The sequence below is a fragment of the Coffea eugenioides genome, chromosome 5 (assembly GCF_003713205.1).
Source record: "Coffea eugenioides isolate CCC68of chromosome 5, Ceug_1.0, whole genome shotgun sequence".
In the NCBI taxonomy this organism is placed as follows: domain Eukaryota; kingdom Viridiplantae; phylum Streptophyta; class Magnoliopsida; order Gentianales; family Rubiaceae; genus Coffea; species Coffea eugenioides.
The window spans coordinates 43,552,157-43,576,368 of NC_040039.1; the positions used below are offsets into that span (position 1 = coordinate 43,552,157).

General features: G+C 37.9%; 7 protein-coding genes and 1 pseudogene across 8 annotated transcripts; 1 reads left to right on the plus strand and 7 right to left on the minus strand.

Moving 5' to 3' along the window:
• Positions 1 to 413: 413 nt before the first annotated feature.
• On the minus strand, positions 414 to 3,578 carry LOC113771756 (clathrin light chain 1-like). Its single transcript, XM_027316319.1, has 3 exons — positions 3,166 to 3,578; positions 1,258 to 1,411; positions 414 to 1,165 (listed from the first exon to the last, which is right to left on the minus strand). The coding sequence occupies exons 1-3, from the start codon at positions 3,576 to 3,578 to the stop codon at positions 551 to 553; spliced, it is 1,182 nt and encodes a 393-aa protein (XP_027172120.1). The 3' UTR covers positions 414 to 550.
• A 1,418-nt stretch (positions 3,579 to 4,996) lies between these two features.
• Positions 4,997 to 7,627, plus strand: LOC113772253 (lanC-like protein GCL2). The gene is made up of 5 exons (XM_027316844.1): positions 4,997 to 5,489; positions 5,892 to 6,003; positions 6,096 to 6,212; positions 6,288 to 6,605; positions 7,080 to 7,627. Exons 1-5 carry the CDS (start codon positions 5,110 to 5,112, stop codon positions 7,416 to 7,418), a joined length of 1,266 nt encoding a protein of 421 aa, XP_027172645.1. The 5' UTR covers positions 4,997 to 5,109; the 3' UTR covers positions 7,419 to 7,627.
• A 549-nt stretch (positions 7,628 to 8,176) lies between these two features.
• LOC113771757 lies at positions 8,177 to 9,509 on the minus strand (annotated as a pseudogene).
• A 337-nt stretch (positions 9,510 to 9,846) lies between these two features.
• Positions 9,847 to 12,918, minus strand: LOC113770039 (probable polyol transporter 4). Of its 2 annotated transcripts, none has more exons than XM_027314388.1 (2): positions 12,479 to 12,918; positions 9,847 to 11,586 (listed from the first exon to the last, which is right to left on the minus strand). In XM_027314388.1, the coding sequence occupies exons 1-2, from the start codon at positions 12,717 to 12,719 to the stop codon at positions 10,220 to 10,222; spliced, it is 1,608 nt and encodes a 535-aa protein (XP_027170189.1). In that variant the 5' UTR covers positions 12,720 to 12,918; the 3' UTR covers positions 9,847 to 10,219. The 2 variants fall into 2 exon arrangements, with proteins under 2 accessions (XP_027170189.1, XP_027170188.1); XM_027314387.1 differs by lacking the exon at positions 12,479 to 12,918 and adding an exon at positions 12,434 to 12,448.
• A 1,170-nt stretch (positions 12,919 to 14,088) lies between these two features.
• On the minus strand, positions 14,089 to 15,491 carry LOC113770040 (epoxide hydrolase B-like). Its single transcript, XM_027314390.1, has 3 exons — positions 15,433 to 15,491; positions 15,134 to 15,345; positions 14,089 to 15,009 (listed from the first exon to the last, which is right to left on the minus strand). The coding sequence occupies exons 1-3, from the start codon at positions 15,455 to 15,457 to the stop codon at positions 14,893 to 14,895; spliced, it is 354 nt and encodes a 117-aa protein (XP_027170191.1). The 5' UTR covers positions 15,458 to 15,491; the 3' UTR covers positions 14,089 to 14,892.
• Positions 14,251 to 14,850, minus strand: LOC113771758. Its single transcript, XM_027316320.1, has 3 exons — positions 14,844 to 14,850; positions 14,576 to 14,796; positions 14,251 to 14,460 (listed from the first exon to the last, which is right to left on the minus strand). Exons 1-3 carry the CDS (start codon positions 14,848 to 14,850, stop codon positions 14,251 to 14,253), a joined length of 438 nt encoding a protein of 145 aa, XP_027172121.1.
• An 859-nt stretch (positions 15,492 to 16,350) lies between the features above and the next one.
• On the minus strand, positions 16,351 to 18,033 carry LOC113772426 (epoxide hydrolase B-like). The gene is made up of 5 exons (XM_027317019.1): positions 17,836 to 18,033; positions 17,536 to 17,747; positions 17,253 to 17,420; positions 16,901 to 17,136; positions 16,351 to 16,832 (listed from the first exon to the last, which is right to left on the minus strand). Exons 1-5 carry the CDS (start codon positions 17,903 to 17,905, stop codon positions 16,586 to 16,588), a joined length of 933 nt encoding a protein of 310 aa, XP_027172820.1. The 5' UTR covers positions 17,906 to 18,033; the 3' UTR covers positions 16,351 to 16,585.
• Positions 18,034 to 18,256: 223 nt separating this feature from the next.
• Positions 18,257 to 22,188, minus strand: LOC113772425 (probable polyol transporter 4). The gene is made up of 2 exons (XM_027317018.1): positions 21,564 to 22,188; positions 18,257 to 20,024 (listed from the first exon to the last, which is right to left on the minus strand). The coding sequence occupies exons 1-2, from the start codon at positions 21,802 to 21,804 to the stop codon at positions 18,664 to 18,666; spliced, it is 1,602 nt and encodes a 533-aa protein (XP_027172819.1). The 5' UTR covers positions 21,805 to 22,188; the 3' UTR covers positions 18,257 to 18,663.
• Positions 22,189 to 24,212: the final 2,024 nt, after the last annotated feature.

Here is a 24,212-nt window from a genome sequence, read left to right on the forward strand (position 1 = left end):
TAAACAATGTGCCCAGGCTCAAAACATACCCATTTCTTTTTGGGCCAGTTGTAGTCCAGCAGGCTTGTTAAAATCCATAATGTTCGAACTCTCAAGCATACCATCTCAATCAAAGCCTCTCTTGAATCTTGATCCAAAACGCTACATATATAAAGAATTGCATTTTGAAATTATGTGAACAAGTTCATGTGCATCAAGACATGAAGACTCTTCCATTCAGATACCCCTATCCCAAGTTTCATGAGACAAAACCTTTTTTGGAGCAAAGACAATGAGAAAACACTTGATGTGCAAAACTAATCAGTCTTCCAACTAAACATTGAGACTGGGCAAGTGCAAGAAAATTATTGGGTTAATATTCAAATAAGCAGACTAAGCCAATAATCATCAAAAGAACTCAGAGCAGCCCCCTACTGAAAGTCCTAATGTCAAAAAACAAGAACTGCTATTATTCCTATTACTGGTAGTAAATTGATAAAACAATGTGAACTAAGTTGATCACTTTAGATAAAATTAAATGTGAAAGACAGAAAGGGAGATGTGGAGCTTATCATGCAGTGGTAGGCTGATTTTCTACTGTTTGTTCACCTTCAGCTATGGAAGCAGCATCTGGTGTTGTTGCTTTAGGAGTGCTATCATTAGCAGCATCTTTGGCAGGTGAAACAGCATTCGTTCCAGCAGCAGCAGAAGGCGAAGCACTTGCCGATTTCGGAGTGCCAACTTTTGCAGCCTTGTCATCTTTCACTGCCTTGGCTGATTTTGGAGTGGCATTCGTCTCATCCTTGGTATCCTTCCCTTCTTTTGCATCCTTGGTATCCTTTCCTTCCTTTGCATCCTTAGCGTCTTTGCCGTCCTTTGCATCCTTCCCTTCTTTAGTATCCTTCTCTTCTTTTGCATCCTTGGCATCTTTGGACGGCGGAGGGGGAATCATATGAGGCGGAGGATTCTGCTTCAATTTCTGAAGCATTTGACGCATCCTTGACATATCTGTTGGTTTACCAGGTTTGGGGCCCTGAATGACCACAACTGAAGGCTTCTTCTCTTCCTCCCTTTTCCCTCTTCTCTTCTCAATATTAGGTACCTCACGTGGAATAATCTCCGCTATGGCTTTCCAATATTGTTTATCAGCTTCTTTGTGGAATTTTTCTTGGTTAGCCAGGTACAGCTATTCCGAAAACAAAAAAAAATGAGGCGTTATAATACAAATCAATGGGGATAAAGATATTGTGGAACAGGAATGTGTGTTCTGGAAATTACTTTCTCTCTTTCTCTGTTTTGAGCCTTTGTAGTCTCTTTGTTTTGCTTTGTTTTCTCATGAAAAGCTCGCTTGTACTCTTCAGCTTCTTCAATGAGCTGATTTCTCAGTTCTTTCTCTCTTTTCTCCTTCTCCTCAAGATAAATTGCATTTTGGCTACAACAGAGTAAGCAAATTTACATGAATGACAACCCTGATTTGGAGTTCCTAATTATTACCAAATACTTGTTATAACATCGTCGGCCAAGCACCTTAGCAACCAAAGGATAAAAGCAAAAGAGGAAAAGGGGAAAAAAAAAAGAACAAAAAAAAAAGGAGAGCAGGATGAAAGAAAGACCAAAATGAAGTGAAGACAGAGCAAGAAATGATGTGACAAAATTTTGGACCCTAAGCTAACCAACTTTCACAATACTATTAGGCGATTAGTGATCTTAAAAATTCAGAAAAAGCATTAATATCAGCAACAGACTGAGAAACTATATAACTAGTGTAACAGAAGGAGAATGCTTATGGAGCAACTAATGAGCACAATGGAGAACACCAAAACAGTCAACAGACATATCATATTTCTGGAGGAATTAGGTTATTTAATAATCTCATATTGGTCGTCATGCTAGCCAAATCCTCCTTTTCAGAGGCTAATAGAAGCAGGATAGAGGATACCATTTTTGTTACAAGATTCTTGATTTCTTTTGGTATCTCTGAATTCAACTCTGGATTGTATTCCCTTGCTTGCCATACTAAATAAATTCTACACTGAGAAGAAGACGCAAAATAATCGCTTCCATTTAAATATTTCCAACTCAACTCACACTCCAAATTAGTAATTACAACCCAAGATAGAAAAGCCTATTCATCATGTAGCTTAATTTTGATTATAGCATTTGTGCCATACAAATCCCCTGTTTGGTCAGAAATCCAACAAAATATCCTTTAACCTATTTACAAAAAAAAAAAAAGTAATCTTGAGCAAACATCATTTGCATGAAACTATAGGAGACCAATTATCATATATGATCACCAATAGACTAGATTAAAGACTTCCCTAAGAATAGCAAAGAAATTATCAGAGACAGAGACTTTGAAGATTGAAATATCAGTCGCTCTCCGAGTGGAATGCACAATGACACGCACATTAACCAATCTATTCGAGAAATGTAAGAAATAACTCTGAGGATGAGAACAGGAAACCGAATTCGATCAACATTCTCAATCCACATATTAAACTGTAAAGCTCTGCAATCTATATATGTTTGTTTCCCAAATAGCCATATAAATCCAGCATTCAGTATCAGAACTGTAAGCATGTCTATCATAAATCAATTTACCAAGCACATGCACCAATAAATCTATTACTATTGATGATGGTTTACATCAGTACTAATTGAATCAACACAATAAACAAAAAAACTACATTGAAATCGGCATATCTAGTTAAGATCCAAGAAGACATGTAACTCTTCAGAAACTAAACATGTATGTGTGGACAACTACATAAAAGTAAAGGTAGGTAAAAGCAATAAAGGACTAACAATCTCGATCTCCAAGTTGATATTAACATAAATTAACTGAATCTCTGATGAATATCTAATCATGGCATACAGATTGCCTGTTCAATATCTCCATTATCGCATGCGATGATATGAATATAAATAAATCATAAACGAACATTATTCACCAAAGAAAGATCCTAGTAAACAAATTTTCAATATGTAATTCAGAAAGAAAAAAGGGCAAAAGAAGAGTAATAAACTTCCAAATGTACCCATCATGGTCCATGCTATCCCAGAGATCCATCACAGAAATCAACCAAAGCATGATTCAAATCTCACGCAATTACAAATGTATTGCTATGCATAGCAGCATATATACATGGAAAAACTCCAAATTGTATAGACATAAATACCCACCGGCGCCATTCGCGAAATGCGGCACCTTCCTCCCTCATCTCAGTTGGATCAGGGAGCAAAGGTCCATCAGAAGGAGCCGAGCTGAAAATCCCATCTGTATCAGCTGCCATATCATACCCTTTTCCGTCACCACCGCCACCATTCTCCTGAAAAGGCGAAGCAGAGTAATCGTCACGCTTTGGTGAATGGCTAAACCCGAAATTCCCAGCATGCATGTTATAATCCATAGCCACAGGTGGAGGTGATGGTGGCCGTGCAGCACCACCGTCGTAGTCATAGTTTTCCGGGGTGGTAGGAGGTGGTGCATCAAAATCATAGCCACCGTAGCCACCTTCATCAAAGAGGTGAGACGGTGGTTGACTGATTTCATCAGCTCCGCCATCCGTGGCCATGTACCCCTGATCAAACGCCATTGTCGTGGCTATATTTTGGTGTATGTTTTCTTTATGATTTTTTCTTTGTCGGAGTATGTATAACTGTGTGTGTTTCTTTGCGTGTTTTTGTGTGTGTGATCGGAAAATTATCAATGGAAGAAGAAGAAAGAGGTGGATTTTAAAAATGGAAAAGTCAGAGAGTTTCGGTTTGTCTCGAAGGTCTCTCGTAAAAATGGAAGGTAAATGTCAAATGCATTCGATTTACACGTGTTGAATGAGTTGGTCTTTTTTTTTTTTTTTTTTTTCTTCCCCTTGGCCTTTTGTTTTACAAATAAGTAATAGTGGTAGAAAAGTAGTATAAATAATTACCAAGTATACTACTTTTTTGGAATTCTTTCCTTGAGTTTAATTGGAATTGCACCCTAGTATGAAAGTAATATTCGAGGTTTTCAAAAGTTTTAAAGCAAAATCTTCAGAGGAAGAAGATTTTAATCTTTTATCCGATATCTTTTTTTTTTTAGATTAGAACAGCTTTCAAGTCTTAAAAAGATGAGAGAAAAAGAGAGACAGAAGTTGAATTTCGCAATTATATCACTAATGTCCTTAATACTTAAAACTAGATCTTAAGAACAAATATTCTATTAATTTAATTCATGTTTAAATTGGATCATACAAGGGTGATGCGATATATATATATATACATACATACTAGAGTTTATACATTCTACAACTTATATCACATTTCAAAGCAAAACCTTCACAAAATGAATGTTTTCTTTATATATATATATATATATATATATATATATATCTATCTATCTATAACCAATGATATTGTTGAATTCTCATTAGACAATATCATATACATAATGATAACTGATAAAGAAACTTAAATCTAAGAGAATAGCACAATATAATAGGTAATAACAAATAGCGTAAAGCTTACAACATATGCAGCTAGTTAGATCAAATCCAAATTTTCAAACAAATAGAAAAATTATACCATATCTAGTCTCCTTTATTTGGTTCAAAAGATTCCAATTATTTGCCATACCAATACAAAACATTTATGGTACTCCACTTTGCCTATTTTTACCACCCCTATTGTTTGTTACCTCCTCCTTGGTTGTTATCTTTTATTTTTCAAATTGTTTAAAGAACATAATCACATACTTATTACAATTTGAAAATAAAAATTTTTAAATATTATTCAACTTATATTATAAACATAATTTTTAATTATTTTTTTTATTTTATATATATCATATTATAAAAAATATTACAGTATTATTTCAAATATATTTTTTCAAATACTCTCCTATCTAAACATGCTAATTATTTTCAATCCTTAAGATTGTGATCTGATGAAACAGAATCAAAAAAGTATCTTTAACCTCCGATAGAGACGGGCACCTTGTTGGCATCTTTCTGCTTAGTTCTTCGGCTTCACCTCTACGTGGCAGGCCCACAAAACTTTCAAAAGATTACCCCAAATTCCCCCAAAAAGTTTGTACTGGAATGCCAAAAATGGAGCTAAAACACAGGTCGTATTGACTGTTGAAGAAGAAAAATGGCGGACAGATATTTCCCTAATCTGATGCCGGATTTTGTTCAGGAAGATCCCACTTTGGAACAAGAAATTCAACAATCAGGACACAGAATCCCAGAACAAGGCACAGAAGAATCACTTGTTAGGCTTCTTGCAACACCTTATACTACACTTTCTGAGAAGCTCAAGAGAGCTGCTTTGGACCTCAAGGAAACAATAGTTGTGGTTGTGGATACATGGGGACTTACTGGCCAAAAAGTTGATGACTTTACCCTCTATTCGGGCGCTCTTGGGACTGCCCTTTTGCTCTTTAAGTCATTTCTGGTTACCAGGAATGGAAATGACCTTATTCTTTGTTCTCAGATTGTCAATGCCTGCGACTCTGCTTCTCTTCATTCGAGGTAATTGGGATTATTTTTTATTTGTTTTTTTTTCTTTTGTGAATTTGTTTTGTCGAGTGGTTGTGGTATGATTTGTGGGGTCCGTTTGGATTTGGGGAGTTTTACTAGCAAAATGCGAAGGAAAATGGATTTTGTTGTGGCTTTCTGTCGCTCTAAAAATGGAAAATTAGAACTTTGATTGTGTTTCATGTTGTTCTTGAGTTGTTTTCAACAAAATCCCAAACCCAGAAAGAGAGAATGCAACATATGGCAGGTACATAGCACTTGTCAAGTGCTTCTTCTATGGTGACACATGCCTGCTTGAAATTGTTGATGGAGGATAAGGGCTTGAATTGACTTAAGAATAGGAAATTGTTATAACTTCAGTTAGATTTAGTGCTTATATCCATGTATTGATTGTAGGGATGTGACGTTTATATGTGGGAGAGCTGGTGTTTGTGCTCTAGGTGCAGTGGTAGCAAAATACTTGGGATATGATCAGCTACTACATTACTATTTGAACCACTTCAAAGAGGTAAACTGCTAAATTCTAGAGTGTCAATTTTGACTGTTACTTTAGCTGCTAATTCCGATTTTTCAATATAATTCATTTCATTTTCATAACAGATTAGGCTGACAAGAGATCTGCCTGATGAATTGTTGTATGGTAGAGCTGGTTATTTATGGGCATGTCTGTTCATAAATGAACATATAGGCAGAGGAACGATTTTGCCCACTGAGATGGTAAGATCAATCTTTACCTTTGCATGTGTGCTTACTTTCCTCCTTAATGCATTTGTTACTTTGATGTTATGTCAGGGTGCTGCTGTCAAAGAAATCTTTAGGAGTGGGAGAAAATTGGGTGGAAGAGGCAGGAGTCCATTGATGTTTGAGTGGTATGGTGAAAAGTACTGGGGTGCTGCCCATGGTTTGGCTGGAATCATGCATATTTTATTGCACTTTGAACTGAAGGCAGATGAGCGTGAAGAGGTCAAGGAAACTCTTAATTACATGATAAAGAACCGGTTCCCTAGTGGGAACTATCCTGCAAGTGAAGAAGATAAAAGGAGGGATGTTCTGGTGCACTGGTGTCATGGGGCTCCTGGAATTGCACTAACACTTGTAAAGGCTGCTGAGGTATCAAGCTAACCTGCGAATAGTAAATGCAGATTCAATGAGAATGAGACTTTTGATATTATGTCCATCAAAAATGTATATGTCCAGTTTACTGATATTGGTCCTTCAGTTTCTTTGTTGTATTTGATCATCTGATTTTTGTGAATATAGAAAACTATGTTCTATTTCTGTTAATCAAAAATCCAGCCTTAGTAATGAGGATTATCTAACCTTGCCAACAAATATTGCCAATGTAGTCACTCTAAATTTGATGAGGAGCTCTATTTTCTGGTTTCTTTCTTTTCGTGGAGGTGTACTTCTTCTGTTAATACTAGACAATGGAAGCACTTTTCCTCTTATTGCATATAGCCGGATTGCTCCTATCATCCACAGTACTGTACCAAGGGATAGATTTGGAATCTCGTCTTTCATGATCTTTGTCTGCTAGTTTAAAAATGTTCTTCTTCATCAGTTGATGGAACTTTAATTGCTTAGGTTTTTGGAGATAAAAGATTTCTCCAAGCAGCTATTGATGCAGCAGAGGTTGTTTGGAATCGTGGACTTCTAAAGCGAGTCGGAATATGTCATGGGGTCAGTGGCAATACTTATGTCTTCCTGGCTCTTTATCGACTGACTGGAAATGTGGAGTTTCTATATCGAGCAAAGGCCTTCAGTTGCTTTTTGCTCGATAGAGCCTACAAACTTATATCCAAAGGAGAGATGCATGGAGGGGATAGCCCATACTCACTCTTTGAAGGAATTGGGGGTATGGCTTATCTTTTTCTGGACATGGTTGAACCTACTAATGCTAGATTCCCTGCTTATGAACTTTAAGCATTTGCATCGCAGGCAGAAAAGATAGATCTATGGAAAATGATGGTTGTCGTGTATAAAAAAACTAGTTTCTCCCTGTATTACATTTCTGCATCTGTCACTGTACTTCAATATTCTCAATAATGCACCGCATGTTTTATTCTAGCGGCAGCAGCACCTGTTCTATAACAAATTTAAAAAGAATAAAACAATTGTTAAGTTTGTCTACAGATGCAGTGGCTGTTTTACTAAATATCTGGCTAAAAAGTGTAAATGGCAAGAACATACGGAAAGTTGCATCAATGTAAGGTTGTTGAGATGTAAATGGATGCATTTGTTTGCTACCATGTCTTTTGTTTTTCCAGAACTTAGGGAAGCCATGTTTTTCTGAAGATTTGAGTTATATATGACCTCTGGAACCGTATAGTCTAGAAGTATCCTATGTTAACAAATTAACATTGGATTATGGACTATAAGAATTTTGCAACATGATACTGAGTCTTGCATACTCAGGTGATTCAGGATGACTCTGGAATAATTAACAACTTTTCAGTCAGTGGTGCAAATAAACCTGAAGTTTAACAATTTTTGCACAAACAAGAAGACTAATAACCCTGTTCAGTAAGAATTCAGTTTGGCCATGGTCAGTTGAAGGGGATATAGAATAGCTTTGGGCAGTATCATAAACTGCTTTTACGAAATAAGTCCCCTCTGCAGAATGCAAAATGAAAACTACAGATTGTTCCGAGGTGTACATCAGCACAACAGCGTATGTATTGGGTTTATCTAATTTGGTGTGGCAAGTGGTCTTTTATGCTTGTTCAGGAAGGTGACCAGAAGCTGGTTCACCTTCTCAGGAAATTGCTCCTGAACAAAGTGGTTTCCTTCTGGCAAGAATATTATTTCCAGATCAGGAACATACTGTTTGACAGCTCCACTTGTGAGGTATTCTCCTTGGTGCACAAAGACGTAATCTTTTTCTCCCATTACCAGCATGGAAGGAACATCCATGCTAGGATTATCAACTCCATCGTCTTCCAACCAAGCCCTGGAGAAGTTCTCCAAGTAAAAAGGCATGAAATTCAAAACTATTTCTCAGCACTGATGGAATGGACCTTACCTGTATGGGACCTGCAATGCAGTATGAAAACAGATCTCTCATATAGGTTCGTATAGTTTGTAAGATCTTCTTCAGTAAACCAAGAAGGTAGTGGTGTAGAAGGATCAACCAAGTCCATTATTTCCTGGTCTTCTCTAGCTATTGGCATCTCATTATTTGTGAAGAGAATGTATATGTTCTTTACCACTGTCTTAATATCAAAGCGGCCAAAGTCTTTTTCAGCCCTTCCCGGTTCCTGAATGGATTATAGACAAAGATTTTTTGGTGTAAAATTGATTTAAAAAAAAATAAGAAACACCATATTCGAACCATAAATTGCCTGAAAATAAAAAGAAATCAACTTGCCCGCCATCTCATCACATAGAAGCCCTTGGGGAGGGAGTCTACAGAAACTCCTAGACCGGTAGGCGTGAACGCCAGACCCAGTGTCACAAGTGCTGAAACCCTGTCTTGGTGAAGGAGTGCAAAATGACAAACCACTCGAGCACCAAAATCCTTTCCCACAAGAAAAACCTGCATATTTGTGAACCAGATGAAGTTCCATTGTACAATATAGCATATAGTTGTCAACCATGAAATTTAGCCCAGCTTTCTAGTCGACAATAGGAATCAAGAAACTTCATACCTTCTGGACCCCAAAAGAATCAAGAATTCAGAGAATGTCGTCCACAAGGTCCTTGAAAGTTGTCTTTTCTGGTTCTGCAGGCACTTGAGAAAGGCCATAGCCTCTAAAATCAGGTGCTATGGCTCGAAATCCAGCATTGGCAACTGCGAGCATCTGATGCCGCCATGAGTACCATATTTCAGGAAACCCATGTAGGAAAACCACAGCAGGGCCTATTTCGTATCAAAAGAAGACATCAGAAAGTTTTCATCTTGATCACTTAAATCTATGGTAAATCAAATAAAACTTAGAGCTTACCTGACCCAATCTCTGCAACATGCAGCTTCAGTCCTCTAACTTCCACATAGTTATGCTGGATGTTTTCCATCTTGATTTGACTCGTGAAAGTCGAAGAACTTACCCTCTTAATTTGATGAGTTTAGAATGAAAAAAAAAAAAAAAAATTCCGTCCTGCCTAATTCAGTCAATGAAGATGCCGCTCTTTTGTTTCTATTCTAGTACTTGCTTAGAGCAACGGGTGCAGGTGCACGTTTGGAGGGCGGGAGCAGGGGATTTTTCGTTTAGCCAACATCATCACTCGTGAAGCTACTTCTTTACAAAGTTCAATGCTTTGTATTGTGAGAAATTCTCTAGAGTGAAAAGGAACAGAATCATTAATCTTCTAAAACTAAGAATAGCCTGAATCACCAATTGAAGTTACTAGGTACGAACAGAAATATTCTTGTGATGTTACAAATCAGTCTAACAAAAACATGCGATTGCATTCATGTGAAGCATAAATTCATGGAAGTACCAAATAATAGATGATCTTTCTGAGTAATCTGCTATCACTGTGCACAACCTACAGCTGCTACAACAACAGTGTATTCCTGTGACTATGGTTTCACATCGGTTACTAAATAGGAGGGACCAATGCTGTGGAACAGATGCTTTGATGCCCAAAAGGGATTGTTCTCCATCAATCCTCTTTGCAAGGAACTGATGACAAATCCCAGGTTGTAGTTTGACAGGCTTGCAGCATACAAATTATCCACAACAGTCATTCTGGTCTGGCTCAAGCAAAGAATGCATCCAATGTTATTGTTTCTGCATTAAACGTTCAGCATCTCCAAGCTGCACTTCACCTCCTTGCGACTCGTATCCTTTCTCAAACATCTTCTCGATCTGCTCGAGAGATTTGCCTTTCGTTTCTGGAACAATCATGTAAACAAAGGCAACAGAGGTAGCTGAAATTGCACTAAAGAGAAAAAAGGTTCCAGCCACGGTAATTGCACGAGAAACAGAGAGGAAGGACATGGCAACCAGACCACTGCACACCCTATTACCCACAGCTCCAAGCGCTGATGCTTGAGCACGAAACCTTATAGGAAATATTTCAGATGTCAACACCCAGCAAACTGGACCCATCCCCACGGAAAAGAATGCTACATTTCCACAAATTGACAGTATTGCCAAAGCAATCCCCAGAGATCCATGTCCTAGTAAAGAGAGGCTGATTGCCACTGTGAACAAACATGCAGTCATCCCAATTGTGCTTGCATACAGCAGAGGCTTCCTTCCAACTTTGTCAATTAAAAAAGTCGCTACAAGTATAAATACCGTCTTTGTAACACCCACAGCTACCGTAGCAGCAAGAAGCTTTGATTCGCCCTGCATACCAGCAGCTTTAAAGATCTCGGGACTATAATAAACAGTTGCATCAATACCAGTAACCTGTTGGTAACACTGGATTCCAAACCCAGTGAGTAACATCCTGCGCAGTGCAGGAGAAGGGCTTAAAAGTTCACGCCAGACAGGCTTGTCTTCATGGTTTTGTGCATCAGTAGTATTTCCAGCAGCCAATTGAATTTCTGCTAACCTCTCCTCCACCTCTGCATCATTTTCATTTGTTTTTAACAGAACAGACCTAGCTTCTTCAACTCGGTTCTGCACAACCAACCACCTTGGTGACTCGGGGATTACAAATAAAGCAAATGCTATCAAAACGGAGGGCACAATTCCCACAACCAGCATTATCCTCCAATTTATGTGTGCTGGAAGCCCGGAAAATGCATAATTAGAGACATAACCAAGAAGAATTCCGATATTAATGAAAATTTCTGGAAAGGAGGTGAGTGAGCCTCTAGCAACAGTAGGTGATATCTCCGCAATATAAACAGGTGCAATCATGACTCCAAATCCAATTCCAATTCCGGCCAATATTCTTCCTATCATTAGTATCTCAAATGAAGGGGCTGCAGCCATTACTGCTGCTCCTGCTTGGAAGATGACAGCAGCTAAGCCCATGGCCCATTTTCTGCCAATGGCATCTGATACTCTTCCACCAGCTAAACTACCAAAAATTGAAACAATGCTCAAGATACCAATCAGAATTTCTTCCTGCACCTCTGTTATATTCAAGTCTTGATGAATGAATAGGATTGCACCACTCATGACACCTACATCTGCATAATGGAAAAAGCCACTTCAATTCACTCCACCAACCAATCCATAACAATATTAAGACTAAATAGTTATGCCAATTAACATGCATGAAATATATCTTGAAGAGGGGCGGGACCAATTTGAGACGTTTATGCTCTTCCTTTCTTAATTTTTTTGACTATTCTAATTTTTTTTTCCCTTTCATTTCCCCACTCAATATGCCAATGTCACCTAATCATTACCCTTCATAACTAAGCTACTCACCCTTCTCAAAATGTGTTGGTAATGTGACAGAAATATATGGAGTAGCAAAGTAAAAGAAAAATAGAACTTTTAACTTCCCCCCAGTTTTCTTTCCAGAAGCACCCTACTTCTAAATTGAGTCAGGACAAAGAGATACGAGCAGCTTTACAGCAAGAGTAGCAGCTGCCAACTAAAATTATACCCAGCAAGCCATCATCTAAGAGCATTTTCATATATTCCATGTGCTATTGTTCACATTCTGCATTAAAGGGACATAAGCCCAACCTCGGTAGAGAATTGCATGGAGGGGGCATCAAATCAGTTTCTCTTACACTAAGTAAAACTTAAGCTTCCGAAATTTTGGAGCAGACCATTTCACAGATAAGAACATAACAGGTAAAAGTCTAACTATCCCACAAAATTTTTGACTCGATGCAAGAGTTCATCAATATTCAGATCACCTACAATTTCCAGTTAGGTTTAGTTATCAACTGCCTCAAATGCAAAGCTCTATTTTCCAGTATCATCTCCGAAGTGTCCCAAAAACCATGTTCAGAATGCACAGAACAGATTCGATAGTCTAATGATAAGAAATAAGATATTGAACAAACCACCAAAGCATACCATTGAACAAAGTAAATGTATCAAAGGGAGAAACAGAAAACTTGCCATATCCAAGGAGGACATTGTTGAGAGATGCAAAAATAGCACAAGCCAAAACAAACTTCCTTGTAGTCTTACTCCTATCTTCCAATTGATGATGATGATTATGTGAATCATCATCACCATCAGTCAATTCAGAATCCATTCTTTTGTACTTATTCTTAGATCCCAAAGGCAGAGCAGACATTTCCATATCTCCGCCAAAAACTCCATTCACAGTAATATTGTTATTATCATGGATTCCCATGTTAGAGTTCCAGTGGTGAAAACCAAACAACACTAGAAGATCTAAAACCAGTCCAATATTCTTTATGGGGTGAGTTTCTTGTTCCTTTAAAAGAATATACACAACCCCTCAGTGCAAAAGAAGCAAAGCCCGCATGAGGAATGATAAAGGGACGCATCATCTGGGCGAATTGAAATTCAGATCTGAAACAGTTCTTATTAAAAAAGACGGGCCTTTGGCAAGTGGACATTTTTTTTTGTTCTTCTTTTTGTCCTGTAAGCGAGGAAGAAGGAATTAAAAATAAGAAACGTTTTGTACAATTGAAATGGCATAAAAAATTAAAAGTAATCTTGACCTTTCAGTCGGCTTTGTTTAAGAATGGAACCTTGTAACCTCTGAGCTATTGACGTTCGAACAGTTGGGCCAATGTTAGTAAAAACTCGAACCTGTCGTAGCCTCTGCTATCCCACAAGTCCTTCACAGAGATCAACCAAAACATGATTCAAATCTCACTCAAATACGCATGATTGAAAGCTGACCAACGCTTACCTATGCATTCATTTTAATCTTTAATGTGGTTTTTACTTGTTTCTTTCTTTCGTTTCCTTCTGATAATACTTCATAATACTAGAACATGGAAGCATTTTTCGTCCTATTACACATTGCTGAGCAATCCAGCTGGATTCCTCCTATCATCTAAGCGAGAGACGTTTGCATTTTTTGACTTTTTCTAATCAGGGAATTTGATTTTCATGTTCTTTTTCTTACTTGTTTAGAAATGTTGGCCTTGATCAATCAATTTTACTTTAATTGCCAAGGTTTTTGGGGATGAAGGATTTCTACAAAGCAGCTATTGATGCAGTAGAGGTCGTGTGGAATCGTGGCCTCCTCAAGCGAGTTGGAATTTGTTATGGCTTCCTTGCTCTTATTGACTAAACGGGACCGTGGAGTTTCCACAACAAGGCAAAGGCCTTCAGCTCCATCTTGCTGGATAGAACCCACAAGGTTTATATCAAAAGGAGAAATGCATGGGCGGATGAGACAGCCCCTATTCACTCTTTAAAGGAATTGGGGGTTGGCTTATCTTTCTCTGGACATGTCGAACCTACAATTGCTACATTCCCTGCTAAATTCTGGAGCATGATACTAAGTCCTGCAGGCTCAGGTGATTCAACTCTGGGATGGTTAACAACTTGTCAGTCCGCAGTGCAGATAAAGCTGGAACTTAATAGACTCTGCATCGCATCCTTTTGCAGGCTGCACGCGTATCCAAAAGCGTCTGGGTATGTGGGAGGGTTCAAGTGCTTTTTTAGTCGTAATACCAAGTCTGCCAAGTCAATAATACCCAAAGGGAGCAACATTCCAGAAAGCTCGGTGATGGGGAAATTTATCAGCTTCTTTTACTGAAGAAATTACTGAAACTCAGTTCGCAAACTGCACCATACAAAATAATTACCCTCTGCACAATGCAATTCAGTTCACAAACTGTACATCAGCACAACAATGTTTAAATTTTCAATATTTAACTTGGTGTGGCAGCACTGGCATGTGGTCATTCATGCTTATTCAGGAAGGTGACCAGAAGCTTGTTCGCCTTCTCAGAAAACTGCTCCTGAACAAAGTGGTTCCCTTCTGGCAAGAAAATTATTTCCAGATCAGGAACAGAGTCTTTCACCTTTCCACATGTGATGCAGTCTTCTATCTTTGCAAGCTTTAAGGCATAATCCTTTCTCCCATTACCAGCAGGGAAGGAACATTTATTCTATGATTATCAACACCATCATCTCCCAACCAGGACCCTGCACAAATCCTATCACTTAAAAGGCATGAAATCAAAACTATTCTTCAGCAGTAGAGAAACTTTACCTGTATGGGACCTGCAATGCAGTATGAAAACCAGATCTCTCATATAGGTTTGCATAGTTCATAAGATCTTCTTCAGCAAGCCAAGAGGGTAGTGGTGTAGAAGGATCAACCAAGTCCGTTATCTCCTGCTCTTCCTTAGCTACTTGCAACTCACTACCAGTGAAGAGAATGTATATGTTCTTAACCACTGTCTTAGTATCAAACCGACAGTCTTTTTCTGCCCTTCTGGTTCCTGAGTGGATCATAGACAAAAAGTTAGGTAAAAAGAAATCGACTTACCCACCATCTCATCACATAGAAGCCCTAGGGGAGGTAGTCTAGATAAACATCAGGACCCAAAGGCAGGAATGGCAGGCCCAGTGTTACAAGTGCTGATACCGTCTTGGTGAAGGAGTGCAAAATGATAAACTACTACAGCAACGAAATCCTTTCCCACAAGAAAAACCTGCATATTTTTGAACCAAAGAAAGTTCCATTGTGCAAGAAAGCATAGAGTGGTCAAACATAAAAGCTAGCTCAGCCTTTTAGTATGGTTACTGCTATGACAATTGGGACTAAGCACTTCTTACCTTCTGAAGCTCAAAAGAATCAAGAATTTCCAGAAGATCATCCACAAGGTCCTTGAAAGTTTTCTCTTCTGGTTCTGCAGGCACTTGAGAAAGTCCATAGCCTCTGAAATCTAGTGCTGCTGCCCGAAATCCGCCGTTGGCTACTGCAAGCATCTGATGCCACCATGAATGCCATATTTCCAGAAACCTGTGTAGGAAAACCACTGCAGGACCTATTTGGTATGACAAAGAAGATATTAGAAAGTTTTCTTCTTCACTCCTTCAATGTATAGTAAATCAAACAAAACTTGTAGTTGGACCTGATCCAATCTCTGCAACATGCATCTTTAGTCCTCTAACTTCCACGTAGCCATGCTGGATTTTTCCATCTTGATTTTGATTCCAGAAAGTACAAGAATTCACTCTTTGGATTTGAGGAGTTTATGATACTATCTCTGGCAATATGAAAAATTCTGTCCTGCCTAAATCACTCTATGACGATGCCCTCTTATGTTTCTATATATTCTGCTCCCAGCTTGGAGGGGGTTCTGCGGGGCTGTGTTTTGGCGTGGTTGATGATATTACTGGATTTTGTTCACTTGCAGAAGTCTTCATCTGGTATGTTTCACATGGTATATACAGTCTAGAATATTTCTTTTGACAATTTAATTGAGTGTGCACTGAAAATTTTGCATTATTGCATATTGTATTGTGCTGGTGCTACTGATTTCTAGATTTTCTGTTATTCTACTTGATTAAAATGCACGATGGGACATTGACATGTAAGCCAAGTAAATTTCTAAGGATGATAGACTTTAAGTAAATTTCTAAGGATGATAGACTTTTAATGCCTAGTTTTCGCGCCTTGAATAAGTTTGATATGTTAGAACAATCTCAGTTGGCATATGGGAGACATGTATCTACAGCCAAAAATGACTCTCTCATGTTATTCATTTATGATTTAGAATGTAGCAGATTCATCTTTAAGCGGGTTTCCATAGATAAGGAACTTGATATCACGAGTCATCTTGGTAGGTGAGGGACACTAAACTTGTAGGAGGAGGTAAGTCTAGTTTCCTTTGGTGGAAGGGCAATTCTAGTTATTGGCCTAGAAACTTTTTCCTCTTAATTGGCTGGTGGCAGAGATGGTAGACCAAAATTAAACTTGCTTTGTTTAATGAACATAAAGGCTTGCTGCTATGCACAAGGAAAGAAAAATTCAAGGAAAAGAAATTCACTAGAGCTCTAGAATGGTAAATTACATTTACTAAACTGTAAATTCTGGAACATAAATCTCAACCATTATTCTCCACATATCTTTTCAGTTCAATCATTTTCCAACAAAGGAACAAAGATAATCGCTTGAAACATCATCTTATGTTGCATTACAATTAGAAATTCTGCAGAGAAGAATGCAAGATGTACTCCAAAGATTGTTCAAGCGCTACATCAGTACAACAGTGTTATCCTTGTTCATTTATGCTTATTCAGGAAGGTCAGCAGAAGCTGGTTCACCTTGTCAGGAAATTGCTCTTGAACAAAGTGGGTTCCCTCTGGCAAGAAAGTTATCTCCAGCTCAGGAACATATTCTTTGACCTTTCCACTACTTATGTATTCTCCTAGACTTGCAAACTTCAAGGCATAGTCCTTTTCTCCCATTATCAGCAGGGCGGGGACACTGATCCTGGGATTTTCAACTCCATCCCCTTCTAACCAAGTTCTGCACAAATCGTCAATAAAGTCATCAAAATTTGAATATATCTCAGCAGTTTAGGAATTTCCTTTTACCTGTATGGGACCTGCAATGCAGTTTGGAAACCAGATTTCTCGTATAGGTTTGCATAGTTAGTAAGATCTTCTTCACTAAACCAAGGGGGTAGTGGTGTAGAAGGATCAACCAAGTCCATTATCTCCTGGTCTTCTCTAGCTACTTGTAACTCACTTCCTGAGAAGAGAATATATATGTTCTTCACCACTGTCTTGATATCAAACCTGCCAAAATCTTGTTCAGCCCTCCCTGGTTCCTGAGAAGGGACTGTAGCCATAAGAACAGAGTGCAGCAATGATGGTGAACAAAAAAAGAAAAGGCTTTATTAAAAAAATCATAAATTAATCGAAAGATGAACAGGAATGAACGTGCCCTCCATCTCAACATATAGAATCCCTTCGGCAGGAAATCCAGAGAAGATTCTGGACCGGTAGTCATGAATGGCACACCCACTGTCACAAGTGCTGCAACCCTGTCTTGGTGAAGGAGTGCAAAATGGTGAACTACTCGGGCTCCAAAATCCTTTCCCACAAGAAAAACCTTTTAAAACAGAAAATTTTTTAGTTCACGGCATTATTTGAGCTGACAAATGATAGATCAGGTAGCATTGATCTTTATTATTGCCAAATTAGAGTTGAATTTTAATACTTTGTACCTTCTGGAGCTCAAAAGAATCAAGAATTGCGAGAGTGTCGTCCACAAGGTCCCTGAATGTTGCCTTTTCTGGCTCTGCAGGCACTTCAGAAAGTCCATAACCTCTGAAATCAGGTGCTATTGCTCGAAATCCAGCGTTAGCCACTGCTATCATCTGATGCCTCCATGAATACCAAATTTCTGGAAACCCATGTAAGAAAACCACAGCAGGACCTGTTTGAGAACACAAAATATTAGGGAAAAAGAAAAATTCTTGATGATCAGAACATAGAGTTGAAATAAATGAAGCTTCGAGTTAGACCTGTTCCAGTCTCTGCAACATGAAGTTTCAGACCCCTAACATTCACATGGTTATGCCGGATCATTTCCATTTTGGTTTGAGGTTGAAAGTTTACTCTCGTCTTGAGTGTTAATATCAAATCTGTCAATAATTTATTGGCTCGTGTTTCATGCCTAATTGACCAGATTGTATTTACTTTTTGTTTTCTTTTGCTCGTGGCTTGGAGGGGCGAGGGGAGAGATCATGTTATCCCCGGGAAAGACTAGAAATTCTTTTTATTGTCACAAATTGACTGGAGTTAAATAATGCACGATTTCTATTTGCATAAGCTCACAAAGGAAGCCAGACATCACTTGATTCTAGACATAACTGAGGTTTCAAGATATCCCTCTCAAGCTCTGTCCTTCAAGGTGTTAATTGACATCTTGAGACGAATATCCCAAGTCACCAATTGCCGTTATAGGATATGACCAGAAAATGGTCTATTTATCTTGTGATGTGACAAATCAGAACATCAGTAACATGTACAAGTGATAGCATTCATGTGAAGCATAAATTGGTGGAAGCACCAAAGAATGGTAGATTTTCCATCTTGTTTGTACCTACTCTCATCGTGTACAAGCCTATAGCTACAACAACATAGTATAATCTCGTGTGACTAATCTTTATCTATTACTACTCAAGAGGGACCTCGCAGTGGACTGCAGAAGCGTTGATGCCCCACAAAGACTTTTCTCCATGAATCCTGATTGCAAGGAACAAATGACAAATCCCAAGATTCACAGACTTGGAGCTATAAATTAGCCATACAATCTTTCTGGACAGGCTCAAGCAAGAATGCATCCAAAGTCACTGTTTCTGCACTAGACGTTCAACATCTCCAAGTTGCACTTCACTGTCTTGAGACTGACATCCAGTCTCAAACATTTGCTCGATTTCCTCAAGAGATTTGCCTTTCGTTTCTGGAACAATCATGTAAACAAAGACAATAGCAGTTGCTGAAATTGCACCAAAGAGAAAAAAGGTGCCAGCAACGGTAATTGCACGAGAAACAGAGAGGAAGGACATGGCTACCAGACCACTGCACACCCTATTACCCACCGATCCAAGGGCCGATGCTTGAGCACGAAACCTTAAAGGGAATATTTCAGATGTCAACACCCAGCAAATTGGACCCATCCCCACAGAAAAGAACGCTACATTTCCACAAACTGACAGTACTGCCAAAGCGATCCCCACAGATCCATGTCCTAGTAAAGAAAGGCTGAATGCCACTGTGAATAAACATGTAGTCATCCCCACTGTGCTTGCCAACAAGAGAGGCCTCCTTCCGGCTTTGTCAATTAAAAAAATCGCTACAAGTATAAATACCGTCTTTGTAACACCCACAGCTACAGTAGCAACAAGAAGCTTCGACTCACCCTCAATACCAGCAGCTTTAAAGATCTCAGGACTATAATAAACAGTTGCATCAATACCAGTAATCTGTTGGTAACACTGGATTCCAAATGCAGTGATCAACATCTTGCGCAGTGCAGGAGAAGGACTTAAAAATTCACGCCAGACAGGCTTGTCTTCGTACTTTTGTGCATCATTTCCAGCAGCTAATTGAATTTCTGCTAGCCTCAGCTCCACCTCTGCATCATTATCATTTGTTTTGGCCAGAACCGACTTAGCTTCTTCGACTCGGTTCTGCACAACTAACCACCTTGGCGACTCGGGGATTACGAAAAGAGCAAATGCTATCAAAACTGAGGGAAAAATTCCCACAGCCAGCATTATCCTCCAATTTATGTGTGCTGAAAGCCCGGAAAATGCATAATTAGAGACATAACCAAAAAGGATTCCGATATTAATGAAAATTTCTGGAAAGGAGGTGAGTGAGCCTCTAGCAACAGTAGGTGATATCTCTGCAATATAGACAGGTGCAATCATGACTCCAAAGCCAATTCCAATTCCAGCCAATATTCTTCCTATCATTAGTATCTCAAATGAGGGGGCTACAGCCATTATTCCTGCTCCTGCTTGGAAGATGAAAGCAGCCAAACCCATAGACCACTTTCTGCCAATGGCATCTGATATTCTTCCACCAGCTAAACTACCAAAGATTGAAATAATGCTCAGAATACCAACCAGAATTTCTTCCTGGACCTCTGATATATTCAAATCTTGGTGAATGAACAAGATTGCCCCACTCATTACACCTACATCTGCATAACGGAAAAGCAAATTTCAATTCACTGCACCAACCAATTTCATAGAAATTTTTTTTTTCCTGGGGAGGGGGTTTATTAACCAACACCTGAGGCACATGTTCAATAGGACTAAAGAGCGACGCCCATTAACATCACATGAAACATATGTTGAACAAAGGATGAACCAGTTTCAGAAGTTCATGCTTTTCTTTTCCTGTTTCCGTTTTACTCTTCTAATTTTCCTTTTCCTTTCTTTTCTCTACTCAGTATGTCAATGTCAACTAATCATTACAAGGGAGACCTAAGCTACTCACCCTTTTCAATTTGTTGGTAACGTGACCCCAAAATATGGAAAACTCCCCCCAAGTTTTCTTTCCAAAAGCAAATAACAAGTGGAAAACTACCCCACGTTTTCTTTCCAAAAGCAATATGCTTTTTTACTGAATTAGGAAAAAGAGACATTTAGCTGCGTTACAGAACGAGTTCCAGCTCCAACTTAAATGATACTCAGCAAGCCATCATCTAAGAGCATTGTTATAAATTCCAGGAGCTAATGTTCAGGTTACATGTATTAACATTATCCAGCTTAAATATAATCATATATGCAGGGAAAAGGGACATAAGTCCAAACTCACTAGAGAACTGCATTCCCGGGGGCATCATATCCATCTGTCTACGTACAAGCCAAAACTCAAGCCTATGAAAGAGTGGTGCAGTGCATTCCATCTATAAGAACATCACATGTAAAAGTCTAACTTTGCCACATTAAATTTTTCAATTGACGCAAGACTACATCAATATGAGATTACCATGCACGTGAATTTAGTGTTCATAAAACTATGAGACAACAAGAGGAGTGAAAGGCTTTACTTTATACTTTATACAGAAAAAGGAGTACACGATCCACAGGATTTGACAATTTAAAGAAATTTCCTCTAATTTTTCTTCAATGCCTTTGGTAACAGCATTTTTTTATTGTAATACTTGCTCAAAACTACGTCTTAAACTAGCAAGTTACTTTTGCTGCTTCAGAGCTTCAGTGTATATATAAATTTCAACTTGATGTAGGTTCATCTGGTATATTAAATTCTTCTATGTATCATATACTTAGATTAGCTCATCTTTTAAACGTAGAAATCACCTCAAGCTAACAATTGGCGTTTCTTTTATGCGTTCTGCTCAGTCCGCGTATACATTTTTAATAATTCAAGTTGTCATTCTAGTTCTGTGATTTCTTTAACTAAACAATAATTTTATTAACAGCAAACAGCAGAGACCTCGACAAGTCCACCAGACCAAGAAGTTCAAATTCCTAATGACATCAATAAACTATCTACATTTCCCAGTTTAGATTCAGTTATCCTCCACTGCCTCCAAGGTAGCCATCTGTTTTCCGATATCATCTCAAAAGGGCCCACAAAACAGTGTTCAGAATGCAAAGTACAGATTCAATGGTTATCAATCAAAAAATGATAAACAAACAAGATTGACAAACCACTAAGGCATATCATTGAACAAAGTAAACACATGAACGGGAAAAAACAGAAATCTTGCCATATCCAAGGAGGACATTGTTGAGAGATGCAAAAACGGCACAAGCAAAAACAAACTTCCTTGTAGTCTTTCTCCTATTCTCCAATTCCGCCTGATGATGTAAATCATCATCACCACCATCAGTCAATTGAGAATCCATTCTTTTGTACTTATTCTTAGTGCCCAAAGGCAGCACCGATATTTCCATATCCCTTCCAAAAACTCCATTCCCATTGATAATGTTACCTTCATGGGATCCCATTTTTTAGATCCAATGGAAACCGAACAACACGAGAAAATCTAATACCAATCCGAGATTTTTACAGGGGCGGGTTTCTTGCTCCTTGTAGGAATTGTACACAACTCCTCAGTGCAAAAGGAGCAAAACCCACATGAGCAAGGGTGCAAGGACAGATGATCTCGGTAAAATTGGATCCAGATCTGAATCTAGTGCTTGTTAGAAAAGAGATGACTCGGGCCAGTGGACCATTCTCTGTCTCCTTTCTGTCATATAAGCTAAGGAGGAGGAAAGAAAAAATAGAAGACACGTCTAGTTTAGTACCGTTGAAATGGTAAAATTTACTCCATCTTATGACCTTGACCTTTCTCAGTCATCAATTTTCAAGAATGGAATCTCGGAAGCTTGGAGGCTGGAGCGATTGACGTTAGAACAATTGGGCCAGTGTTAGAATTTGGAAATTAAAAAAAACACTCAAACCTGACGCAGAATTTGCTGGGACGAATGAGGAAAAAAATAGGAGAAAATACGGAAAAGGAGAATTAATTGTTATTTGCTAATAATTACTTGTTCTTTTTTAAAAAAAAAAATTATTTTTACTAATCTTTATTTGTCCACATTTAAATAATTTAATTAATAAGTATGCATACGTAAAGCATTGGCCAATCTATTTTAGCCAAGTTGCCAGTTCATGGAATTGACCAAAGCCAATCCACCAAAAAATCTGGACCAGCTGGCAACCATTGGTTCAATTTTCAGCTATATATAACACAGTTGAATTTTGGGAGATTCAAAATTCAATTAATTACACATGATATCAAATATGTGAAAATTAGTTATTTTGCTTCTTTGCATACGTGGCTTCTTGAATATTATTAGTTATTTTTAAGAGTAAATCTTATATACACTGACAGTGTATATACTATCACGGTTGGATGCACGATATATATGCAAAATTTTGGTTTCAAATTGAAAATTGAATTATGTGTCATGCATTCAATGGTGAAAATGTATACACTATCAGGGTATAAAATATTAATCATATTTGAGTAAATCTTATATACACTGACAGTGTATACACTATCACGGTTGGATACACAATATATATGCAAATAACTGAATAGATAACTATCTTTTGATTCAAATAATTATCCACTCATTGGAATTTTATAAAGTGATACTATGTGTTTACATCATTGGAATTTTATAAAGTAATAATGTGTTTTTATATCATACTGTGAAATTTCCCTTTATATATTGTATAGATGTCAATAATATTTCCTTGAATAAGTGATTTCTTATTGCTGTAACAAGAAACCAATGTGGGCCTATGGAGATTTTATATACATGTATATGTGTCAATTCATTAGTTAAGAAGGAACAATCCTTCTAGGTGGTAACTTTTAAAGTGATGGATATGTTTCTGAAAAATAGTTACCCACCTTTCAAAAATGATGAACGTTCTTATTCAGCCAAAAAGCAAACGGAAATGCCTTAAATACTTCATCTTTGTTTTAATTAAGTTCACGGGCCTCCCCTCGTTTATTGGTCATTTTTACTTTGCCCCCCCTTAGGATTTTGTTTCATGCCAAGTTGGCCCCTCAGGTTTTTTAATTACTAAGTAGATTCAACTCCACTGATGATATCCTTTATCTAAGTGTTCAATCTTATATGTGTGCTAAAGTGTTTTAATACCTTTTAATCCTTGTTACTATATCGGTTAATCAAATTAGTACAAAATAACAAAGAGGTTAGTTTCATAATTTAGAATATGATGAAGAACACGAGTGAAAAGTGGAGCAAGAAAATAGAATGTTTCAATATCGAATTTGGAAAATTAGTGAATAATAAGAGGTTAAGAGGGATCAATAGTTCTACTCTTGTGTATTCTTTTAAAAAATCTTTCCTAATTTGCTTTGGCTTATTCTCTTGATCAAGAATTCTTCTTTTTAGTATTGCATTAACTATTAATGGGAACGACAAGAATAATATGATATGACATCACTAAAGTTTTGCAACTCTACATGTAACTAAGATTGGCATTTTATGTTGTTAGAGGGCATCTTTTCCTTTTTTTTCCAAAGATATATTCAAACAATTCAACAACTAATTATTTTTGCACTAATATCTTTCTCTGGGAAGGAAATCCACGTGGCATATAAACTTGAAGGTCAAGTTAAAATAAATAATAACTCGAGAAATTTCAAGGTTGTGATGCATTAAATTAACATGTGCTGCATCATGGTCATCATGAAATATCTCTGGTTACATTCAAGGCAAATTCATCGAGAAGTCCCTGGTAGCTACTACACCCTCAACTCTATTTGGAGTATTCTTTATTTAAAGGTTTTCGTAACGAGTGTCGAACAAGTACTCGTTGACATATCTAAATTCTATCTTAGTTAATATATATATATATATATATATATACA

Excerpts from the sequence above, each read along its gene's own strand:
- LOC113772425 (XM_027317018.1), bottom strand. The coding sequence starts at position 21,804 with ATGGGATCCCATGAAGGTAACATTATCAATGGGAATGGAGTTTTTGGA. Across the intron at positions 20,025-21,563 it reads CAATGTCCTCCTTGGATATG|ATGTAGGTGTAATGAGTGGG; the intron begins GCAAGATTTCTG and ends TCCGTTATGCAG.
- LOC113770040 (XM_027314390.1), bottom strand. The coding sequence starts at position 15,457 with ATGCATGTTGCAGAGATTGGATCAG. Across the intron at positions 15,346-15,432 it reads TGTTGCAGAGATTGGATCAG|GTCCTGCAGTGGTTTTCCTA; the intron begins GTCCAACTACAA and ends CATACCAAATAG. Across the intron at positions 15,010-15,133 it reads ATTCTTTTGAGCTTCAGAAG|GTTTTTCTTGTGGGAAAGGA; the intron begins GTAAGAAGTGCT and ends AAAAATATGCAG.
- LOC113772426 (XM_027317019.1), bottom strand. The coding sequence starts at position 17,905 with ATGGAAATGATCCGGCATAACCATGTGAATGTTAGGGGTCTGAAACTT. Across the intron at positions 17,748-17,835 it reads TGTTGCAGAGACTGGAACAG|GTCCTGCTGTGGTTTTCTTA; the intron begins GTCTAACTCGAA and ends GTTCTCAAACAG. Across the intron at positions 17,137-17,252 it reads TCTATATGTTGAGATGGAGG|GAACCAGGGAGGGCTGAACA; the intron begins GCACGTTCATTC and ends GTCCCTTCTCAG.
- LOC113770039 (XM_027314388.1), bottom strand. The coding sequence starts at position 12,719 with ATGGGAATCCATGATAATAACAATATTACTGTGAATGGAGTTTTTGGC. Across the intron at positions 11,587-12,478 it reads CAATGTCCTCCTTGGATATG|ATGTAGGTGTCATGAGTGGT; the intron begins GCAAGTTTTCTG and ends TCCATTATGCAG.
- LOC113771758 (XM_027316320.1), bottom strand. Across the intron at positions 14,461-14,575 it reads GTTTTCATACTGCATTGCAG|AATAAATGTTCCTTCCCTGC; the intron begins GTCCCATACAGG and ends TGATAATCATAG.
- LOC113771756 (XM_027316319.1), bottom strand. The coding sequence starts at position 3,578 with ATGGCGTTTGATCAGGGGTACATGGCCACGGATGGCGGAGCTGATGAA. Across the intron at positions 1,412-3,165 it reads GCATTTCGCGAATGGCGCCG|CCAAAATGCAATTTATCTTG; the intron begins GTGGGTATTTAT and ends ACTCTGTTGTAG. Across the intron at positions 1,166-1,257 it reads AAAACAGAGAAAGAGAGAAA|CTGTACCTGGCTAACCAAGA; the intron begins GTAATTTCCAGA and ends TTTTCGGAATAG.
- LOC113772253 (XM_027316844.1), top strand. The coding sequence starts at position 5,110 with ATGGCGGACAGATATTTCCCTAATCTGATGCCGGATTTTGTTCAGGAA. Across the intron at positions 6,004-6,095 it reads ATTTGAACCACTTCAAAGAG|ATTAGGCTGACAAGAGATCT; the intron begins GTAAACTGCTAA and ends TTTTCATAACAG. Across the intron at positions 6,606-7,079 it reads CACTTGTAAAGGCTGCTGAG|GTTTTTGGAGATAAAAGATT; the intron begins GTATCAAGCTAA and ends TTAATTGCTTAG.